Source organism: Prionailurus viverrinus, chromosome C1 (genome assembly GCF_022837055.1).
Source record: "Prionailurus viverrinus isolate Anna chromosome C1, UM_Priviv_1.0, whole genome shotgun sequence".
In the NCBI taxonomy this organism is placed as follows: domain Eukaryota; kingdom Metazoa; phylum Chordata; class Mammalia; order Carnivora; family Felidae; genus Prionailurus; species Prionailurus viverrinus.
In genome coordinates this window covers 202,468,846-202,490,307 of record NC_062568.1, presented here as the reverse complement: position 1 = coordinate 202,490,307, position 21,462 = coordinate 202,468,846, and the positions used below count along the sequence as shown (strand labels likewise).

General features: G+C 62.4%; 1 protein-coding gene and 1 non-coding gene across 5 annotated transcripts; one reads left to right on the top strand and one right to left on the bottom strand.

Moving 5' to 3' along the window:
- Positions 1-354: 354 nt before the first annotated feature.
- On the bottom strand, positions 355-19,565 carry ATP13A2 (ATPase cation transporting 13A2). Of its 4 annotated transcripts, none has more exons than XM_047871927.1 (30): positions 19,324-19,565; positions 13,977-14,048; positions 12,746-12,840; positions 12,462-12,644; positions 12,068-12,126; positions 11,785-11,899; positions 11,444-11,523; positions 10,229-10,306; positions 9,978-10,047; positions 9,077-9,211; positions 8,921-8,987; positions 8,707-8,838; positions 7,723-7,878; positions 7,137-7,247; positions 7,004-7,050; positions 6,731-6,919; positions 5,640-5,846; positions 5,093-5,188; positions 4,847-5,006; positions 4,618-4,738; positions 4,349-4,473; positions 3,480-3,640; positions 3,239-3,355; positions 3,034-3,113; positions 2,565-2,717; positions 2,380-2,476; positions 1,342-1,565; positions 1,108-1,259; positions 856-1,025; positions 355-763 (listed from the first exon to the last, which is right to left on the bottom strand). In XM_047871927.1, the coding sequence occupies exons 1-30, from the start codon at positions 19,331-19,333 to the stop codon at positions 629-631; spliced, it is 3,597 nt and encodes a 1,198-aa protein (XP_047727883.1). In that variant the 5' UTR covers positions 19,334-19,565; the 3' UTR covers positions 355-628. The 4 variants fall into 4 exon arrangements, with proteins under 4 accessions (XP_047727883.1, XP_047727884.1, XP_047727887.1 ...); XM_047871928.1 differs by having other exon boundaries at positions 9,077-9,184; XM_047871931.1 differs by lacking the exon at positions 5,640-5,846.
- On the top strand, positions 12,933-13,066 carry LOC125174264 (small nucleolar RNA SNORA16B/SNORA16A family). Its single transcript, XR_007155378.1, has one exon. It is a non-coding gene; the product is annotated as a small nucleolar RNA SNORA16B/SNORA16A family (small nucleolar RNA).
- Positions 19,566-21,462: the final 1,897 nt, after the last annotated feature.

Below are 21,462 nucleotides of genomic sequence, written 5' to 3'. Positions count from 1 at the left end.
GGAGCTTCCGATTCTGGATCTTGGTTCGGGTCATGGCCTCACGGTTCCTGAGTTCCTGCATCGGGCTCCGCGTTGATGGTGCGGAGACCGCTTGGGATTCTGTCTCTCCCCCTCTCTGCCCCCTCCCCACTCGTTATTATAAATAAATTTTAAAAAAAGAGAAAAACAAAACCCCAGATGCTTAACGGAGGACCAGGCACTGCTCAACCTGAAAACATTACTGTCCCACGAGGAGACGGAGGCCTGGAGAGGGGAGTTGCCCAACGTGACCTGAGGGGCTCAGAGCGGACACGTGCCAGGGGCTCCCAGCCGGGGACCCGGTCAGCGGTACCACGTAGGAGACAGCCACGGCCGTGCCAGGAAAATATCATGACTTTATTTGCTCCACTGACAGAGGCTCTGGGGGCATTGGTAGCTGTCATGTGTACACGGGAGGTCTGAAGTTGGGGACGACAGCATTTCCCCGGCCGAGGGCAGGGAAGGCTGGGCCGGGCAGACCCGGGGCAGGAGCAGGACACCTGCCAGCCTCCGGGCTGCACGAGCGGCGGCGGTGGCGTCTCCGGAGACGGGTCCCAGTCGGTGGCTCAGAGGCAGGGAGATCGGCGTCCGGTGTGCGGACGGGCCCGCGCTACCTCGCGGGCCCGGCGGGCGGCGGCCAGGGCTGCTCGGCCAGCTCCCGCTCCAGCTGCTTGAAACGCTTCTTCGAGACCTTTTTGGGTCGGAGCCGCCGCAGGCAGGCCGGGAGGCACTGGTCCAGCACGCTCTGCGGAGGACAGGGAGAGGGTGGGAGGGGCAGCCGCGGCCGAGCCCACCCTGAAAGCCCCCCCTCCAGCCCCAACCCAGGGCGCGCCCCACCTCCAGCATGAAGGCCCCCACGAAGTTGCAGGCCACCAGGCCCAGCAGCAGCAGCTTGAAGCAGGTGTCAGCGATGTTCCTCAGCCCCAGCGGGCCTTGCAGGAGGCCAGGGACCAGGAGGAGGCCCACCAGGACGGAGCCCAGGAGCGCCAGGGCCATCAGGAAGGGCACTGGAGGGGGAGGGAGTCCGTCAGGCCGGTGGGCCCCTCCCCACTCCACCCACGCCAGCCCCGCCCTGCCCCGCGGCCGCACCGTTGGTGTAGAGCGGCCGGCGGAAGGGCGCCCCCTTGGACACAGCGGCGGCCAGGATGAGGTACTGGAAGCTGGACAGCGAGAAGACCACCGTGTTCTCGTAGTTGGGCAGGTTGTCTGGCGCCGGCACGGTCTTGTTCAGGGGCACGAACCTGGGGGCGCGAAGCCCGGGCTCAGGGAACGAGCGTGGAGGAGGGGGCAGGGCTGGGATTGGGGGGCGGACTCGCTACTCACCAGGGTTGGGCCACGGTCAGGAAGTAGCCCCCCAGCTGCACGCCGGCCACCAGGGCCACCTGCAGCAGGAGGCTGCTCAGCACGGGCGCACTGAGCAGGGCCCCCGGCGGCCGCGCCCGCCCCAGCGCCAGCGCCGGCCCCGTGCGGCTCATGAGCACTGCCACCGTGGTGGTGATGACCAGGTCGATGGCCAGGAACTGCAGGTCGCCCAGGTTGGTGTTGATCTGCCAGCAGGGGAGGGAGGGCAGAGGGGCAGGTAGCAGCGGGGGCACCAGACCTGCGCCCAACGAGTCCGATGGGAAGGGAATCGTTCCGCCCAAAACCTGATGGGGCGGCAGCGCCTTCCTGCCTCCGGGAAGCGCCTAGTCTGATGGAGAAGACACTGCACCGCCTTCGGGGAGCCCCTCTCCCGGTCTGAGGGAGAAGGCAGGGGGGCCTAAATCTGAGACGGCACGTTCCTCCTACCCACGGGGAGCTCCCTCCCAGGCTGAAGGGGGTGCTTCGGCTCTGCCCGTAGAGGACGCAGGTCCTGGTGGACACAGGGACAGAGGCTCGTACGAGATCTGCATTGCCCGGTGGGGTCACCTCCTTTCCATGGGGGTGAGCTGCGTGTGCTCAGAGCAGAGCGGGGAGATACCCCTCCGGGCAGGGTGTGACGGGTACAGCCAAGGTCTCGGCCAGGGCAAGCAGGGAAACAGGTGGATCCGTGGCGCAGCGACCCTGGCTCTCCGTCCCACGCCTGCCTCGGTCCCTGCCTGGACTCTGCCTCAGTCTCCCTCGGGCATGGCAGCTCCCGGAGGGCAGGCGTGAAACGCCAGCACGGGACAGCCGCCCTCATTCTGTGGACCTACTGTGTGCCGGGCGCTGAGCTCGGCGTTGTGCGACCCAGGGCTCAGGAGTCGTCCAAGCCACACAGCCAGAACGCGGCAGGGCAGGATGGGAGGCCGCACCGTCCATTCCAGAACCCGCTGGGCTCCCAGCCACGCTGCCGAGCGTCCAGGCCATGGGCCTGCTCTGGGCGGCAAGATCACTACTCACCGTGTAGAGGATCAGGACGGAGATGAACTGGGTCAGGCTGTACAGAGCCATGTACTTGAAGACGCTGAACGACGTGTCGAGGGAACACCGGCCTTCCCTGGGTAGCAGGGTATGGGCATTAGGGGGTCCGGGCTGGGCCGACGGGCCCTGATGAGCCCTGGCCCACTGGCCCCTGCCCGCCTCACCTGATGACCATGGGCACACACTCGATGCTGGCCATGCTCGAGGTGAAGGGCGAGACCACAGAGGCCTCGGCCTGGGAGAGCGAGATGCCCACGTCGGCCGCCTTCAGGGCCCCACAGTCATTGGCGCCGTCCCCACACATGCCCACGCAGTATCTGATGCAGAGAGGTGTGCAGGAATGGCCGGAGCCGGTGAGGAGCCTCCGTGTCTGTGAAGTGACCCCTCTCCCCTCCCACGGGCTTGCTGGCAGAAGGTGGGGTTGGCCGGGTCCCTGCTGCCTGCATGGCACCCGGCACATGCTGAGCAGGGGCTCAACAAATAGGGGCAGTTACTGCTTCCGGCATCATGGACCCAGGAGAGCCTGCTTGGGTTTTCCCGGAGGGTGAGGATCATTCTTAATGCCTGAGGTGTTCACGCACCACCACGACCACCACGGACCAGCTGCCCCCTGCAGGTCCCACATGTACTCACTGAAGCTTCTGGAGCTCACAAACCAGCTCTGTCTTCTGCTCAGGAGCCATGCGGGCGAAGACAGTGCCCTGGACCAGGACCTGAGAGCACAGGGAGACAGGGGAGGCTGGGGCAGCTGTAGGGTGGGGGCGGGAGAGCCACGAGGAGGGAGGAGAACATGGGGAGGCGTAGAGCGACCAGGGGTGAGGCTTGGGGGCAGCCCTACCTTGGGCAGCAGCTTGGGGAAGTGCTTCATAAGGACACCAAAGGTGGACCCGCTGAGGGCCAGGTGGCTGGATCGGGGGTCTGGCTCCATGGTGCAGCTTGCGGCCTGGCCAAGATCCTGGGGGCCCAGGAAGCTCCGCTCAGCTTCCCCTGCCCACCCCGGAGAGCTGGGGCCTGGGTCAGGTGACGCAGGGGCGGGGTCATCGGTGGGGTGTGCGGCCGGAACCCCGGCTCAGCCTCACCTTAGCCCCGTTCGTAGCCGTGGAGGATTCTAGTGGCAGGAGCTCGAGGGAGGCAGGCTGGCCTCGCTCGGGGGGGGTGGCGTGGATGAGGACCAGACGCTCCTGGGGACCCACCATGCCGCAACCCTGGGCCACGGTGACGGCCGTCTGCAGGTTGTCCCCTAGGAGCGTGGGGACAAGGTCAGGGTCCAGGTGCTATCTGGGGGGCCGTCCTCACCCTGACACTTACAGATGGGAAAACTGAGGCCAGACACAGTGTGTCTATCACGGCTGGCTGGGTGAGCTCGGGCAGGTACATTAACGTCTCTGAACCCCACTTTCCTCTTCTAGAAAACCAGGTATCGAAGGGCTTAGGGGAAACCGGGCACCCGGGTTTCAAGTTCCACATACACTACTTGGTGCTGCTGGAACTTGCTGGCAGGTGTGCGTGCGTGCGAGGGTGTGCGTGCGAGGGTGGGGAGGACCAGGACGAGGACGCAGACCTGCTGGGCTCCTCCGTGTTGCCCTGGCTAGAGTCTTTCCTTCCTTGCTCCATGAAATCGTCACCACTTTCGAGGCTGACATAACTTCCCCCATTTCCTACAGGTGGAGCTGGAACTCGGGACTTGGAGCCGGGCTGGAACCCAGGCTGATCAGCACCACCCCGGGACTCTCTGGAGGTCATTCTACTCCCCCGAGATTCGCCTGCCTCATCCATCGAATGGAGGGACAGTTACCCCCTGGGAGGGACGTTGTGAAGATCCACGAAACGTCTGAAAAAGCCCTGGCCTGAAGCGGGGGTCCGAAAAGAAGGGACGCGGCGTGCCCTTCCCTCTGCCCGGACGGGGTAGATTCTGCCCTCCTGACCCAGGCCCTGCCGCCCGGGGTACCTGTCACCATGACGGTGCGGATGCGGGTCCTCCGCAGAGCCCGGATGACCGGCGTGGTCTGCGGCTTCAGCAGGTTCCTCATGACGAGCAGCCCCAGGAGGCTCAGGTCCTGCTCCACGGTGTCCCTGGAGGGCGCCAGAGCTGGGTCAGAGGTCAGGCGGTGGCCAAGGCCCCTCTGCCAGCCACCGGGCAAGGACACCTTCCCAGGGCGCTGCCTACGCCTGGGCCTGGTGCGCAGTCCCCAAGGGGTGGGACAGGGGACGGTCCACCTGGTCAGTCGCTGAGCGGCCTCCAGGCTGGGCGCGATGGGCAGCGGCTTGCTGGCGAGGGCCACGACGCGGTAGCCGGCGGCCGTGTAGCTCTGCAGCATCTGGGCGAAGTCCGTGGGCACTGCCAGGGACAGGCAGGTGTCACCGGGCCGGGGTGGGGGCGGGGAGCGGGGCCAGGGGCAGAAGCTGGGTGCCCACCCCATTCCGGTCGGTGGCCCGCCCCCTGCACCTGTCTCGGGGTCGCAGAGGCCTGCCACCAGCTCAGGGGCCCCCTTGACATAGGCCTCCGGCTGTGCGGCCCCCGGCCACGCCACCACCACGTCCATGCGCTGCAGGGCTGACGAGAACGGGAAGCGGCTGAGGACGCTGACGGGTGCCGGGGGCTCCTCCTGCAGAGTCGGAGGGGCGGCTGAAGGGCCGGCCTGTGGGGTCCACCCCGGCCGCCCCACGCCCCGCAGGCACACCCGAGACTCACCACGCCCTGCAGCTGGGGCTCCTGAAGCGGGGGTTTCATCACCGCCAGGACCTGGGCCCCGAATGCCGAGTCTGCGGCCGGCCCCTCCTCCAGGACCTGCGAGGCGGGCAGAGAAGGTTGGCATCTGACGGGCTGGGCACCGGCTTGGCCCCGGGGCGGCCAATCCTTGGCCCACGGAGGGAGGCGGCGCGGGATTCAGATCGGATTCGAGGAAGACTCCCTCCACGGGAGACTGGATGGAACGGGAAGTCACGAGCACGGGCTTTGGAGTCGGATGGACCCAAGTTCAAACTCTGGCTTTGCCACTTACAAGCTGCAGGGTGACCTTGGACAAGTTATTCCAAATCTCCCTCAGCCCGGTCCTTCCTCCCTGTGAGGCAGGTTTGAAGCTTCCTTCCTGGGCTACAGGAGGAGCCCGAGACAAGGCCTGTGCAGCGGAGCGCTGGCACACAGTAGGTGCTCGTGTGTGGCCTTGGCCACATTGTCATTAATGACAGTGGCGCACTGGACGCCACCTGAAGTCCTGGAACGGAGACCTGCTCCTCACCCAGCCAGTAGATTCCACCATCTTGAGGTCCATGGGGTCGCCCACCGGGGTGTCCTGGAGCCGGGTGAGGGCGTGGCAGGTGGCCAGCGCTCGGAGCAGGGGCCCCACGGGCAGGCGGCGGGGCTCCGGGACCAGAGGCAGGAACGCCTGCCCTTTTAGGGGCACCACGCCCATCACATCCAAGCCGTCCTCCGTGAGGGTGCCCGTCTGCAGGGGGCAAGGGGCAGGCCAGTGGTGAGTCCTCGGGTTGAGCCGCGTGTGGCTGTGCCGGGCGTCCACGCCCCAGAGTCGCCCTCCCCAGCCCCCACTTCCTCTGTCTGGCACCACTGCCTCCGGGTCCCCACCCGAGGCCCCTTTGCGACCCTATCACCCATCCGATGCGGTGCCAGGAAGGGGCCCTGCCACACGCAGCGCTCGGTGTACCTGCTGAACAGGTGAGCGAGGCAGGCGCCAGGCTGCACGCCCCAGGCTGTGTTCCCGCGGCCCAGGGACAGCCGGGGAGCTCTGTGAACACGATCAGCTTAAAACCTCTGCAGCCCCCGGTGTCCTCAGAATAATTAATGTCCAAACTCCTCCACGGGGCTCACCAGCCTCTGACGACCAGGGCGCCCCCCCCATCTCGCCCTGCCCCCTTCCCCCCTGCTCCTCTTGCCTCAGGCACGTGGTCTGCTCAGCTCCTCCGGCCCTGCCCCGGTGGCCCAGCCTCCCAGAGAAGACTTCCTCACTGCCATCTCCCTGAGGGAGTGACCTCAAGTAGCACCCGTCCCATTACCCCGTTCGCTTCCTTCCCCAAGCCCCATCACATCATCTGCCGCTTTCTGGTGGGGGGACATCGCCGTGGGGTCTCTGCTGGGCCTCAGCGCTGAGAGCAATACAGGGGAAAAGCCTGAATGATCTCGGACAGCTCATCCGCCAGGCCGTGAGCTTGACGCGGCTGGGACCTGGGTGGGGGCTGGGGGGTGGTATCTCTAAGGGTCTCCTCCCCAGGACGGGATCTGGCACCAAGCAGGCCCTTGGTCAGTGCTGCCGAATGAAACACGGGTGCGGAGGCCTGGCCGTGGCGCCCGGGCCCCCTGCCCTGCGGCCCCCACCTTGTCGAAACACACCAGCTGGAGCTTGCCCCCCAGGTTGATGCGCAGCGGGTGGATACAGAAGATACCCTGACTCCGGAGCCGGCTCTGGGCGTAAAGCGTGCACACGGTCATGGCGGCTGGCAGGGCGGGGGGCACCACGACCGTCACCAGGTCCAGAGCGCGGATCACGATCTCATTCAGAGGCACCTGGCGGGAGGCACCGTGAACGCCAAGGGCCAGGCCGGCCCCGGGTCCCCGCTGCCGGGCCCCACCCGGCGCCCCGAGACTCACCCGGTTGCGGTGAAGGACAAAGATGCTGTAGATAGTGCCGAGGAGAGCTGGGGAGACAGCAAGGGACTCAGCGGGATTTGGGACGGGATGTGGGACGTCCCACCAGCAGAGGGGAATGCAGGGGGACGCTCACCCAGGACAGAGAGGGCGGCCACAAACTTCATGCTGTGCCTGTAGAACTTGAAGCTGATGGGCCGGGGATGCAAGATGGAGCTCACCAGGCCCCCTTTGGCTGTGCAGAACCCTGGGGGGAGCCGGGGAGGCCGAGGGTCAGGATGGGTCCTCTCGGCCCCTCCCCTCCACCACCGCGCCTGGGGGCTGTGAGATGTGGTGCTCCCAGGATTAGGAATCATCCGGTTTGGGGTTCCTCGTGATGGCCCGGCGCTCACAGGGCTCAGTAAAACCGGAATGAATGCACAGTTATCTATAAAGTGGGTGGTTTCACTTAAAATTCAGATATGTGGCTTGTGCTGAAACACTCAGACCTGGTGACCCCGGGTCCCATTCCCACACGACAAGAACCTGCCCGCGTCGTACGGGGCTGCTCCCTTCCGGAGGGGTGGGCTCCTCCTTGCTGGCCACATCCCTGCCCACATCAGCCGACCCCAAGTTGGCAGTGGGACTTGTCTCAGGTCCCACGGTAGGACAGCAGCGGAGATGGCCCCCGCCCTGCCCGGTGTCACGAGCCCAGCATCCCTCCCTGCGTCCCGGACTCCCACCTGTTCGAGTCACCACCGCCAGGACGTGGGGTCCAACAAAGGCCCGGGCCTGCAGGACGAGGGTCCCACAGAAGAGCGTGTGCCGCCGGTGGGTCTCGGGGCAGTAGGGCACCGGTCCTTCCGGCAGGGCCGTCTTCAGCACTGGAACGCTCTCCCCTGGAAGGGACGCGGTACGAAGCTGGTGAGGGGGTCCCATGCCACTTCTTCCCGCCGACCAGAGCGAAGCACAGAATTGTTTCCTAAAGCCCTAGGTCTCATTTAACTCTGGGAACCATGTGTGCAGAAACCACTGCTCCCACTTTACACGGAGGGACACTGAGGCTGAGAGAGGGCAAAAGACCTAACAGACACAGCCAGGCAACCCTGGAAGGCCGTGTGCCAGCCAGGTACCGGGACCCCTCCCGCGGGGAAGACGGGAAAGCGGGTGTGCACTCGTGTCCACATAGTGGGGGGCAGGGGGTGGGGAGGATGTTCTCATTCTGCTGGAATTATTTCATACCAAGCTGTACTCCTTTTATAACTCAAGCCAATAAACCACAGGGTGGGGCGTGGGGACTAAACCTCTACAAAGCCCCAAGCATGCTGTCCGGCAGAGTAGTAATTTTTTTTTTTTTTTTTTTTTTAAACGTCCATTTATTTTTGAGAGAGAGAGAGCACAAGCTGGGGAGGGGCAGAGAGAGAGAGAGAGGGAGACACAGAATCCGAAGCAGGCTCCAGGCTCTGAGCCGTCAGCACAGAGCCCCACGTGGGACTCGAACCCACCGACATGTGAGATCAGGACCTGAGCTGAAGTCGGAGGCTCAACCGACTGAGCCACCCAGGCGTGCCCCGAGGGTCAATCTCTTACTGAGTGCCTGAGCGTGTAGGATTAGCAAGTGCCGACCCGACCCCCGGGGTTGTGACTTGAGCACAAAAGAAAAACCTCAATGTCCCCATGCGGGCAGAGGGGCCTGCTGGCAGGGGAGGAAGACCCGGAGGACTGACCTGTCAGAGAGCTCTCGTTGACCATGCACTCCCCAGCCACCAGGGCAGCGTCGCAGGGCACCAGGCCGCCTTCCTGGGGCAGCACCAGGCAGTCTCCAGGCACCAGCTCGCTGGAGTCCACCCACTCCTCCTCTGTGGGCAAGCGGAGGGGGTCTCAGCACGGCCCAGGGCGCCCCAGGGCGCCCCCCCACCCCCTCCCTTCCCCAGCACTCACCTCCCCCGGGCCGGCACACGCACACCCGTGTGGACAGCTGCACCATGTCCCTCAGAGTCTGGCTTTGCTGCGGGCAGGGGGACACGCGGGGAGTGGGTGGGCGGTGGCCCCCTTGGGGACCCGCCTGCCCTGCCCCGGCCCCCTCACACCACTCACCTTTCTGGTCTTGTAGAGCGACAGACAGATGGAGGCGGTGGAGATGAACAGTATGCAAAGGGCATATGAGTAGTAGCGGTCCGCCAGCCACAGCCCGATGCTGAAGGCCTGGAACCCATAGTAGGGGTTCAGTGCCTGGGGGAGGGGCGGGGAGGCAGCATCAGGGCCCGTGACACCGGGCCAGCGCAGCCCCGGGCGGGGCCATTTCCCTGCTCAGCCCCATCCGGACAGCTCTCGAGCCCCCGGCTTCTCTGCTCTAGGGAGGACGCGGGCATTTCCATGCCAGGCCCCTGCTAAGCACCACATCTGAGTACCATCCGATGGTGATGACAATTCCACGGGGTGGATGCTACCCTCACTCCATTTTGCAGACAAGGAAACTGAGGCACAGTAGGGTCAAGTCACTTGCCCCAAACCACACAGCTCCCGAGTGGCTGCCTGGGGTTTACATCGGGCCAGACTCCTGAAGTCTGTCCCCCTTCAGGGGCGTCTGCCTCTGGCTCAGAGGGCTCAGATCCCTCAGAGGGATCCCTTTGTCCCCTATGCCGTGTCACCCCTCTGAAGCCTGGGTTCTTTGCATATGAACCGAGTGTCCCTACTCCACGGCTGCCAGACGGTTAAAGCGGCTTAAGCACAGAGAGTCACGGCTCTCACCCACAGGAGAAGCCCAGCCCCTGTGGCTTTGCCTCCGGGCCTCTCTTCCCAGCCTCAGCCTGGATCAGAGCCTCCAATTCCTGGCCCTGAGCTGATGGGGCTGGGTCTGAGATGACTCTCCCCTGTGGAGAAGGGGACGGCTGCTCTGGTCTGCCACTGGAAAGTGGCCCAGAGAGGCCAAGCCCCCGGCCAGGGTCACATAGCCCATCCAGGCCAGAGCTGGGGCGAGGCCCAGGGACAGCCCTACCTCGTCCACCAGCAGCTGGGGATAGGACTTGACCGGCACGCTGATCACGTTGGGGCCATAGATGGTCTTCCTGCGAGAGAAGTGACGAGGCCAAAAGATGGAGGGGGGGAGTGGCGGCCGGATCCTCCAAGGGCAACAGAGGTCCTCATCTCACAGCCAGGGAAACCGAGGCCCAGAGAAGGGCACACTCAGGGGAGCAAGACAGGGGTCCCCAAGAGCGCAGGGAACCTCTGGTCCAGGGCAGCACCCACCTCACGGCTTGCTCCTGGAGGCTGAGGCCGGAGCAGGAGCGGCGGACGTCGTCACAGGTGCGGCCGTGGTCCAGCAGGCTGCGGGGGGCGGGGGGGTGACTCAGATGGGTGATGGGACCCGGGCGCCCTGCAGGCCAGGGACTTGGGGCTCCAGGTCCCTTCTGGCCCACTGAGCTCCTAGGAGGAGGCAGGTCCCTCACAAACTCTGGGCTTAACTTTCTCCTTCCATCCCTCTGACTGGCCCCAAACTACCTCGCCGAGGAAGAACAAAGAGAGATGATTGATAATATTTAATAGCGACAAGAACCACTCTTATTTAGTGACAGGAGTATCATTTACAATGATGATGCCTTCGTCAAGCGACTCAACCTCTCTGTGACTCAGTTTCCTCCCCTGCGGAATGGGGATGGTGACAGCACCCGCCTCACAGGGCTACTGGTGGAATAAAATAGAAGCCACACAAAGCGCGTGGCTAGTCCCTGGCACCTACGTCGTGACGAACACGTCAGCCATTTGTGCTATTCTCCTCCTGTGGCAGAGGCTGGCCCCGTCCCCCCGTCCGCGGGGTGCCCACTTCTGCAGACGCAGCTGGCACTGCAAACACCTGTCTTCGCTGGTGGGTTGTTCCTGGCTGCGGGAGGGTGCTCCACCGCGAGCCGGGAAGCACCAAGGAATTCACGTCCGTGGCCAGGAGCCAGCCGCCAACACGGGTGGGGCGGGGGTGGGGGGGATGATGGGAAGTACCCCCAGCCTCCTCGCTCCTCGGGTGAGGGCACCCCGGGCTCCACACTGGCTCGAGAAGATCCCCAAGGGGACCAAGCTCCCTATGATACCTCCTGCACCCCCCACACCCCCCAGTGTTCCCGGGATCACCTTAAGATGTGTTGTGATCTCCCATTTCTCTAGGTGGCAGAGCAGGGACGAGACCCCAAATGGAGGGTCCCAGTCCAGAGCCTCAGGTCTGATTTGGTGTCACCCCCTTGGCCCGAGGCTGAGCCAGACTTTACGTGAAGCTTACAGATTTCCCCCTCAAGATAACCCTAGGAGGCATGGATTCTCTTCATGTCCCGGTTACAGGGACCCTGAGGCCTGGAGAGACTCGCTCACGCCGCAGGGGACCAAGGCACAGAGCTGCAGGGAGCCCGCCGGGCCACCTCATGCCACCCCTCCCGCCCAGCCCAGCATCGGCGTGTGCGCGCCGGCCTTGACCCCTACCTGACTTGGCAGAAGGCCTGTTGGCTCTCGATCCAGACGTAGCGCTGGCCCCGGAAGAGGTAATATCGCAGCTTCCGCTGCTGCATGGGAGAGAGAAGAGGCTGGAAAGCAGCCCCAAGAGGAGCTGGGGGGTGGGGAGGGCAGGGGTAGAGAGGCCAGAGTCACAGGAAAGAGGGAGGGAGGCCTGGATGTGTTAAGGTGCTCAGCCGGCATCCGGGGCATTTGGGACAATGGAACCGGAGGTGCCTGGGGAGCGTGGAGTCCAATCCATCGCTGTATAGAGCGTGAAAGTGAGACCCAGGGACGGGTAAGGACTTGTCTGGACCCAGCTGTCCACTCACTGCCTCTTCGTTCCTGCAGAACTGGGTGGTGTCCTTCCATGCACCCTCTGGCACTGCCCCCACAGCCGCCTGGCTCCGGCCGTCCTCCGCCTGGACCTGGGCAGGCAGCTCCAGGCTGGGAGGGGTGTGGGGGTTACCGCGGCACTCTGGAACGTTCCAGCACCACCCCATCCCCACGGAGCCATGGTCCCTCCCGGGGGTGCACGGCACCAGGGTCAGAGCCTTTGTGGGAGGAGGCCAGTGGGGAGCAGGGGCTTCTGGGAAGGGTGATGGGCTGCCTCACCTGCTCTCACTGATGGCCTCAGTCTGCACCTGCACAGTATACAGCTGCCACGAATTATCCTGGAACACAGAGGTGTGGACTTGGTCTCAGAGGAGACTCCTCCCTTCCCAGGCCCCACCCTGCCCATCCTGTGGCCCCTGCTGGAGAAGGCAGGGATCAAGGACGTAGATGATCCTCCTCTCAGGAGCCACCTAACCTGTCCCTTCTACCCACTGCTCAGACGGGAAAGCTGAGGGCCAGAAAGGACAACCTGTGTAAGGTCCCACAGAGACTCCGGGGCCGGATCGGGCTGAGAACCAGAGCAGGATCCATCGCGTTCCTCCCCCTGCATCGGACCCTCTCCAGCGCCAGACCCACCCCACCCTCTCCTCTGCCCCTGCCGGCCGGGACTCACCTCTTTGTCTCTTATTTCGATGACGAGTGTTTCGGCGCGGGCCAGGTTGCAGGGCCGGAGCCGCAGCCGCACCCGCCACACCGGCTTCCAGCGGAACAGCAGCAAAGGGACCCCTGCCATCATCCAGACCACGATGTGATAGCCTATGACCCTCCATGGACTGCCACAGTAACCGCTGAGCCTCTGCGGAGACGCCGACAGAGAAGGCCGAGGTGGGGGCGGGGCGGGCTAGAGGAGGAGCCGGGGGCCTGGGGGGGCCCACCTGCCCACACCCACCCACGTACCACGGATGAAACTGAGGAGCTGAGGGGATCTACAGATGTCTCTATCGTCAGGGTCCCATAACCGGCGGGCGTGCTGCCCACGAGAGGGCTGCTGTCTGTGGGCACAAAGGAGAGAGGTCATGGCCGGGGGAGCGGGGGGGCTCCTCCTGCTCCTATGTTTCTTTAAACATAACAAGCATTGTCATTTTGTGGCCCCTACAGAAGCCGCGGCTGTTTCCATGCAGCCGCTGTGGTCAAAAAGGAGCCGGCGTGGCTGTTTTCCCTGACGGCCACGGTTCTGTTTGCCGTAACTGACCTGCAACATTTTGGGAAAAGACAGTCCCCACTGTCCCTGCCAACTCTTGGGTACAGAGCCCTTTGCTAAAACTGGCATGTTTCCAGAGGTCAGGAGAAACGTTCCATGGGTGGGGTCTCGCATATAGTTGTTACCAGAAGAAGGCTCTCGAGAACTCGCCTGCTGAGACCAAGGACCCGTCCGGAGGGGCAGATGGGAGCGGGCTGGACACGTGTACTGGAAAAGACCTGTGTGGTGCTTTGGGTCCTTGCCCTGAAAGGCTTAAGGTGTCAGTACCAGCACCAAAGGCAGTCAAACCTTGATGCTGAGGAGCACAAGAAGGGGACCATAAGCTTATTCAAGACAACTGTAGTCACAGCTGTGCGAGACGAAGGTTCTGGCGTGAGTGAAGTGGCGCTTTCCGTGCGTGGGGATCCTGGGGTCAGGACCGCGACGGAGCACAACCCCCTCAGGACCTGGCTGCCCCCAGGTTTCCTGGCAGCGTCTGATTCTGAAGACGCTGGAGACGCCAGCTTGTTGCTGATGCTGTGTTCAGAGTGAGGTCTGCTGGGGCGCCTGGGCGGCTCGGTCGGTTAAGCCTCCGACTTCGGCTCAGCTTATGACGTCACGGTTCGTGGGTTCGAGCCCCGCGTCGGGCTCGGCGCCGACAGCTCGGAGCCTGGAGCCTGCTTCCGATTCTGTGTCTCCCTCTCTCTCTGCCCCTCTCCCGCTTACTCTCAAAAATACACATTAAAAAAATAATAATAATAATAATAAAGTGAGGTCTACAAAGCCGTGTCTGTGATTAAGCTCCCCTAATTCCCCTAGTGTTTCTCTCCCAACTGTGAACCCATAACCACCCGGCCTGACCAATAAAAGACTGAGGTAAAAAGCATCGCTGTTTTATAAACTGGTCTGACGGATCTAAGAGCAGTGATCTGGCTGGTTCTCACTCACCATGTCGAGCTCCTTTGTGCGTCTGGCTCTCTCTGGCTGGGTGTCGGCTCAGAATGGGGTGGGGGACAGGCCCTGGGGGGGAGGCACCCTGAGCTCACACCGCCCTCACACATCTAGCTGGTAGCTTCCTGGGAGCTATGTGCCCCTCTTTTCCGTCTGGTCCCCACCCTGAGGGCAGGGATCAGGGCTGCTCCTCCTTGGTCAACTCCCGTGCCCGGCAGAGTCCTGGCAGCGAGGAGATGCTGAGAAGCCAAGACGTCAGGCCCGCCTCTGATGGCAGCCAGGAAAGGGGCCTCCACTGCAAAGGGGAACTGGGGAGGGGTGAGGGGAGGGAGGAGCCCAGCCAGTGGGGGGGGTGGGGTGGGCAGAGAGGAGGGTTCAGCTGCAAAGAGCAGATGCTGTGTCCCAGCTGAGCAGTTACCAGGGTTCCTTAACCTCTGCAAAGGGAGGGCTATCACCCCCATTTTACAGATGGGAGGACTGAGGCTCAGAGAACAGCACTAGGTGGCTCTATTGCAGAAATTCTGTTTACTTCTGTATCCCCAGCTGTAGAACTGTGGTCCTGGCAGGGCGGGCAGGCAGTGAATGTTCCAGGGCTGCAGACGGGGTGGGCTCACGGCTCCCGCTGTCAGGCAGCCTTTGTGGGGTTCAGACATGCAGGTGCCTGGGCCCCTCCCCAGACCTGCCGGAGCAATGGCAGGAGCCTCTGGAAAAGCTCGCTTAGAGGGATGGGAGGGCCGGGCGGGTGGGGGCGGGCTGCAGGTTTCCCAAGCTCCGGTCCTTTCCCCTCCCCAGAGGAGCCCTGCACCGCCCTGGCCTAGAAGTTTCCACCAACGAGCCCAGAGTGTCCCAGGCCGCTGCCACTGTCATAAACATCCCCAGCCCCTCAGCTGCTCTCTCCCCACACACTTGGGCTTCTGGAGCTTTCCAAACAGCCAACGCCTCCGAAGGCCCATTGTACACACATACCCTCTGCTCCTGGCCCTTTTTACACGGTTGACACAATAACCCTGCCATGGGAGCTCAATTATTAGCCCCTTTCTATAGAAGAAAAGGAGGCTCAGAGAGGTTAAGTCACTTGGCCAAATCACACAGCAAGTACACGGGAGCGTCGGGATGCAAGTCCAGGCAGGCTGACTCCAGGGTTTTCTCCCTCTGCTGGACCACCCGAGGACACCCTGAGGATTGGGGCCACGGGTCCCCATCAGGCCACGCAGATGTCCTACCCCAGCCCCCATATCGCCACGTAACGACGGTGATAATAATTACTATGGTAATGACTATAAAAAGAGCAGCCAACAGCCAATAAGCACTTCCCGGGTGACAAGACCCACTGGGAGCATCCCTATGAATTAGCTCCTTTACCCTCCAGCAAGGCGAGGAGGCCGACTCATTTTTCTCATTTTATAAATGAGGGAACTGAGGCTCGGAGGGACAGAGAGCCCCAGGTAAATGATGGAGCCAGGAAGCTGGAGCCAGATCCTGTGTTTCGGGGGCCCATGTGGGCACTTTCAGAGACCAGGGCTCATGGCCTGCACCTCCCTAGGCCTCTCTGAACCTGATGAGTCAACAACCAATTAAGCCCCACAAGCCCCACCTCCAGCCAGTCCCTCCCCTGCCCTGTCCACTTGGCTGACTCAGAACACAAATGGAGCCTCAGCTCAGGGACAGGGACACACACACACACACACACACACACACACACACACAGCCTGGGTGTCTGGCCGGCAACAGAGTCTCAAAGCCGGAAGGGCAGGAAGCCAGGTCAGCCTTCTTCCCTGGGGTTCACACAGGTCCCAGACCGGGTCTCCTGAGATGGTCCCTTTCACTCTCTGCTCCCAGCCCAGTCCAGCTTGTGAGTGAGGCTTAGCAGAGCATCACTTCCTTCCCTTCCCGACAGCAGCCTGCAGATGACACACAGCGGAGGGCCCTCTGCTATCTGGTGTGGCCTGGGGTGGTGATCACTAGGGTTCCGGGCCTGGAGGAGGGGGGGCAGAGAAGCAGGCATTTGGGGCAAGTGACACAGCCTGGCAAGCTGGGTTCGCAGGTCCCTGGCCACCCAAAAAGCCACAGTCTTCTCTCGCCCCACTTCAAAAGGGGACAGTCCCAGTTGCTACCAGAACCCCAGCCATCTCTTCTGCCAGACAACTGCTCCCCGAGTGGGGCAGGGTGGGGAGTTTCTCCTTTAAGGCTGATCTCAGCTGGTCCTAGGTGTAAGGGAAAGAGAGAGCATCTTGGGGTGATAAGGGGTTGACACAGGCCGGGCATCGTTCCGTGGGCTTTATACACATTAACTCACTCAATTCCTCACCACAACTCTATGAAGAGGGGACTCCTTTTATCCCTATTTTACAGATTAGGAAACTGAGGCCGGGAGGGGTGAAGTAAGTTGCCCAGACGCCACAGAGCCGGTGAGCGGCGGGATCCGGATCCAGGCGGGATCCGGATCCAGGCGGTCTCGCGCAGGGGTCCGTGCTTTTTTTTTTTTTTTTTTTTTTTTTAAATTTTTAAGCTTATTCATTTATTTTGAGAGAGGCAGAGACAGTGTGAGTAGGGGAAGGGCAGAGAGAGAGAGAGAATCCCAAGCAGGCTCCGCACTGTCACCACAGAGCCCGATGCGGGGCTCAAACGCATGGAAACGATGCATTTGAACCGATCATGACCCGCGCCGAAACCGGAGAGTCGGACGCTCACCCGACTGAGCCACCCAGGCGCCCCTAGGGTCCGCGCCCTTAACCACTGCCCTACCGTCCTCACAGCTGTCTTCGTCCCAGCCCCTGGCTCCCTTACAGGCAAGCTGTGTTTTGTGAGGCAAGTACCTTAACCTCTCTGGGCTTCCATTGCCCCTCTCGGGGAGCATAACCCTGACCAGCTGGCACATGAGGAAGCGAGAGTAGCCACCACCCAGGGGTGTCTAAAGTTCCTGAAGCGTGGCCAGTACACGTGGCAGAGGCTGGCTTCCCTGCCACGGAAGGGCTCTGCCCTATTTCTCAGGCTCCCCTCTACTTTCCCATCACCCCGTCTGAAACCCACAGTGTCCCCTGCTCCCGGTGCACACTCAACAGCCTCTCCGGGCTAACTGCTCGGCTGGGGATGGGGAAGAAGCCTGCGGCACGCCAGGCCACCCAGAGCGGGTCGCTTCGCTGATCTGGTTTCATCCTGCAACCATCCTGCCATTTACCCCACTTAACAGGTGCGAAGGCTGAGTCCTGGGGAGGCAGTTTGCCCACCGACTTGTCGCAGCTGGAAAGGATCTGTCTCGCTCCCCCGTCCTCTCTGTCCGCCTCAGCCACACCCACTGGCAGCCATCACAGCATCAGGCCTGCCCGGGCGTCCCCCTCCGGCTCACAGTGCCTGGCACGAGGCTGGGACTCTGGAACCGTTTACTGAACGAACGAACGGCCGAGGCACGCCTGCACGTCTCGCTGACATGACAGCACCGGCCCCTGCCTCCGGGCCAGTCAGCTGCCAGGTGCAGAAGTACGGGCCTCGTCTTGAAGGGCCCTGCCAGAGATCACCCTGTGCCACCCTCGTTTGCTCGCTTCCCCCAGGCCCCAAACACCGTTCCCTCTGGGCAGTTCTTCCTGGTGCCATCACACACCCCTCCTTTCAGGACGGGATCCTCTCCCAGTCAACCTCGGGAGGAAGGAAGGAAAGAAAGAGGGGCTTGGAGGAGGAAGTCAGATCTATGGAAAAGTCTAGCCTAGAAAACTCTGGTCTTCCAGCAAGATCAAGCCTAGGGCACTCTCTCCCTCCAGCAGGACACTTGTCGAGACACTGGCAAGTGCCTGTTGATCTCCTGTCACATCTCAGCTCCCCAGGAGTGGCACAGGAGGATCAGGGCAGTATCTGATCTTTCAGTATCACTAGCTCAGGCTGGCCCAGAGCGGTCTGTGCGGTGCGGGATGAGAATACTTTTCAGGATGATTCGGTTGCTCTTCTGAATAACAGTGACTGAGGGGCAATTATCATCTCATTTTACAGTAGGGAAAACTGCGGAACAAAGCTTCAAGATGCCTCGCCCAGAGAGCTACAGCTCAAAAGGGCAGAAGCTGGAAACGAGTGGGTCTGCAGGAACACATTCCTCTTAGCTCATCCTCGCAGCCGCACCGTGAAAGCGATGGATTTGGATCCCATTTAAAATGAGGCACAGAGAGGTTGATGAATATGTCCACAGTCACACAGATATGGGTGGTCAAGACTAGACTTGAACCCAGCCTGACTCTGCAGCCCCCGGGGCAATGCCACCAGCACTCCAGAGTGAAGGGGCTGCAAAGCCATCTGAGAACCTCTCGTTTCCTGCGGAAGCCCCAGCTTCCTGCTGGTGACCTGGCAGTGGCCCAGGGCAGCAGCGCTGCCTCCTCCTGCACTGTGCTTCCCCTGTGGCCAGAAGCTCCTCTCCTCTGCCAGGCTAGGGGGGAGAGGAACAGCCTGCTAGTAGTAATCCGATCTTCGGGTCTGGTGTTCGGAGGGTATCTTTCCCCAGCTTTCCCCCTTCCTCACCCCCCGGTGCACTCCCAGCTTCCGGTGGGCTGGCAGCGGTGGTTGGGGAGAGAGGTGGGAGGTGGGGCGGGAGAGCCCAGAACTCAGCCTTCTGGCTGTACAGGATGCTCGACCTTTGGTGGGCCCTCTGCTGAGGCCTGAGTGACTGACATGGAGATGAGACCTCCCCCCTCCCGGAGAAGAGCGGCCCCTTCTCAGCAGGTGGGATTTAATTTATACTCAGAAAAGGGTGGGCTTGGGACACGTGGTCTGGGAAGGGTAACAGGCAGGGTGTGGTCCTCGGACCCGGGGTGTTGACAGGCTTCCTCTGGAGGCCTGAGGCAGGAGTGGCATTTTGTGTCCAGGGCACTCTGACCCAGGGACTCGGGAGCCTGGCGTCTCCAACCCCATTCATTCATTCATTCTTCATTCATACAAGAGGAGTAAGCACCCAGAGGCCCCGGATGCGGCGGCGTCCACGCATCTTCCCCATACATGCGGCCTTTTCCCCCGCCCTGGACATCCGTCACTGCGGGAGGGAGTCCAGTGGGAGTGGGGCATCTCCCCGCGCCCCTTCCCCGAGGGCCGCCAATCACCCTCGTGCACAGCGCCCAGGGCTGCTGGAAAGCAGGGAGGCGACGGTTCCGCGCGGCGCCATCCCCGGGCTCCTGGCCTCTCTGGGAAGGGTCCCCGCGCCGACTCCCCCAGGAGGGGGCCGGGATGGGCGCGGGCATGCCTCCGGAGGTCGTTCCCTTGGCCTGCGAGCCTGCGGTGGGGGTGTCGCGCCACGGCAGGCGCGACGACAGGAGGCCCAGGAGGCCCGGGGACCGCGCCCTGTTCGGGGAGGCCCCAGCCGCGGACTCACCTGCGCTCATGCCGGCTCCTCGCGCTCATCGCCGGCCCCGGCGCTGCGGCCCGTGGCCCGGGCCCGGGCGTCGCGATGCCCCGCGGCGGGGGCGCGAGGCAGGAGGCGGGAGGCGGGAGGCGGCGGGGGGTGGGGTGCGGGGCAGAAGTCCGGTGGCGCGAGGTGGCCCGAGGCACCTGCCCGGGAGCCGGCTGCCGGCGCGGCTGGGACGGTGCCGCAGTCGGGGTGTGCGCGCAGCCAAGCCCCGCCCGGCCCACTGCGGCCCCACGTCCGCCCCGCGCGCGGGCTGCCGGGACTTGTAGTCCGAGCCGTCTCCGCCGCCCGCGTAGAGGCGGATCCACCTCCCGAGATACACAGACCCGGAGGAGGGCGCCGGTGGGGCGGGGTTCCGACAGGGACCGTCAGGAACTCCGACGGCCAGTCCTCAGACACGTGAACACACGGACACACACTCAGAGACGGTAACCTTCAGACACACAAACACCAGTGCACAACACCCCTCCCACTCCACCCAGATTCACACACAGAGGTGTGACATTTAGAGAGAGGACAGCAGCCCTCAGGCGCACCCACACAGACGCACACACAGAGGCAGGGCTCTGTTTCAGGGAAACAGGACAGCTCTGGCCCAACAACACACAGGTACACAACAACCTCAGATAAACGCATACAGAGTCACACACAGAGGTGACACGTAGAGACAACGCACACATACGCAACGGTGATGTGATGCTCAGAAACACAGCTATGACAACCCCCTACCAACGCACGGCACGCACAGAGTGGGCCCCAGATACTGGTCAAGGGCTATGCAGGCTGGGTCAAGCTGGCCTCCATCTTTTCCAGGCTGGGTGACCTTGGGCAAGTCACTTGACTCTCTGGGCCTCCCTTTTGAACCTACGGGATGGCAATGACATTAGCGATACCTGCTTTCACAGCGTTGTGAGGCTCACATGAGGAAAGACATCAAACACTTGGGACAGTAGCTGGCACGGCTCACTAAATGTCAAAGAAGGAAGACACACCCGCCCAGAGACTCACACGGTCAGATACGCCCCTCAGAGATAGGCGTGGGCACGGGGAGACTGCAGTGATGCACGAGAAGCCTCTAAAATGCCGGAGAAATAGCGGAGGTATAACCCAGGCCTCAGAAGCCTCACCTCATGACTGCGGATACACCTGCACAAGTGGGACGCACGGAGGCCTCATACCTGTATGCAGCTTGTGACACTGCCAACATGGCGTCCCCTGACCCTGGGGTCGGTGGCTTCTGGACCAAGGACCTCCAAAGGCAGAGGGTGAGCCAGAGACCCCCAGGGTCTGGAGTAAATCAGGGAACGATCATATCAGGGCCGAGGATGGGACCTGTCATCTATCCAATATGTTATCTATCCAATTGTCATCTACCCAATATGATCTATGGCGTGCCAAGCAGTTCTAGAAGCTGGGAACACGATGGTGAATAAAGCAGACACGGGGAACAGCCAAAGGCAGGCAGAGGAAAACTTCCAACAATTGCCTGTCATGGAAAGGGCTGGAAGAAGCCAGAGCTCCGATGGGGGTTTATGGTGTAGGGTGGACTCCAAAAGGGAAAGAAGGGAAGGCCTTGACAGTGTCTGAAACAGCAAGAGCTCGATACGTCCATTTGCTAAAGGGACAGATGTTGGCAGGACCCTCTCATGGGTGGGACGAGAACGTGCAGGAGTATGGAATCAGCTATGCTCCAGGGTTCAGTTCTGGGCAGATGGGGGACAGTGGAGCCACTTACCGAGCTGGGAGGCTGCTGGCCTAGCAGCTTGACTGCCTGGGGGACGAGGCTGGCTTCACTCAGTTCAGATAAGTCCTGTGTCATCTGCCGATGACATTTCCAGTGCGGGCAGGCTAACTTCTCACAGTCCCCATTTCTTCCCTCAGGGCTTAGCTCAATATGCCTGACGGACGTCCTCGTCGGGGAGCCCAGACCCCAACAGCAGGCATAGTGGCTGCGTGTGGAGAAGTGGCCTGCCAGGATGGCCTTGCCAAGAGGCAGTGTGGTCCTGGGGCTGGGGCTGAGCTGTGACACCTCTCCTGGGTTGGGATGTGCATCAGGCACTTTCTAGCTGTATGAGCTTACAAAAGTCACTTTCCCTCTCTGAGCCT

Excerpts from the sequence above, each read along its gene's own strand:
- ATP13A2 (XM_047871927.1), bottom strand. Across the intron at positions 5,007-5,092 it reads AGCCCCAGCTGCAGGGCGTG|GAGGAGCCCCCGGCACCCGT; the intron begins GTGAGTCTCGGG and ends CCGACTCTGCAG. Across the intron at positions 2,718-3,033 it reads TGTGAGCTCCAGAAGCTTCA|ATACTGCGTGGGCATGTGTG; the intron begins GTGAGTACATGT and ends TCTCTGCATCAG.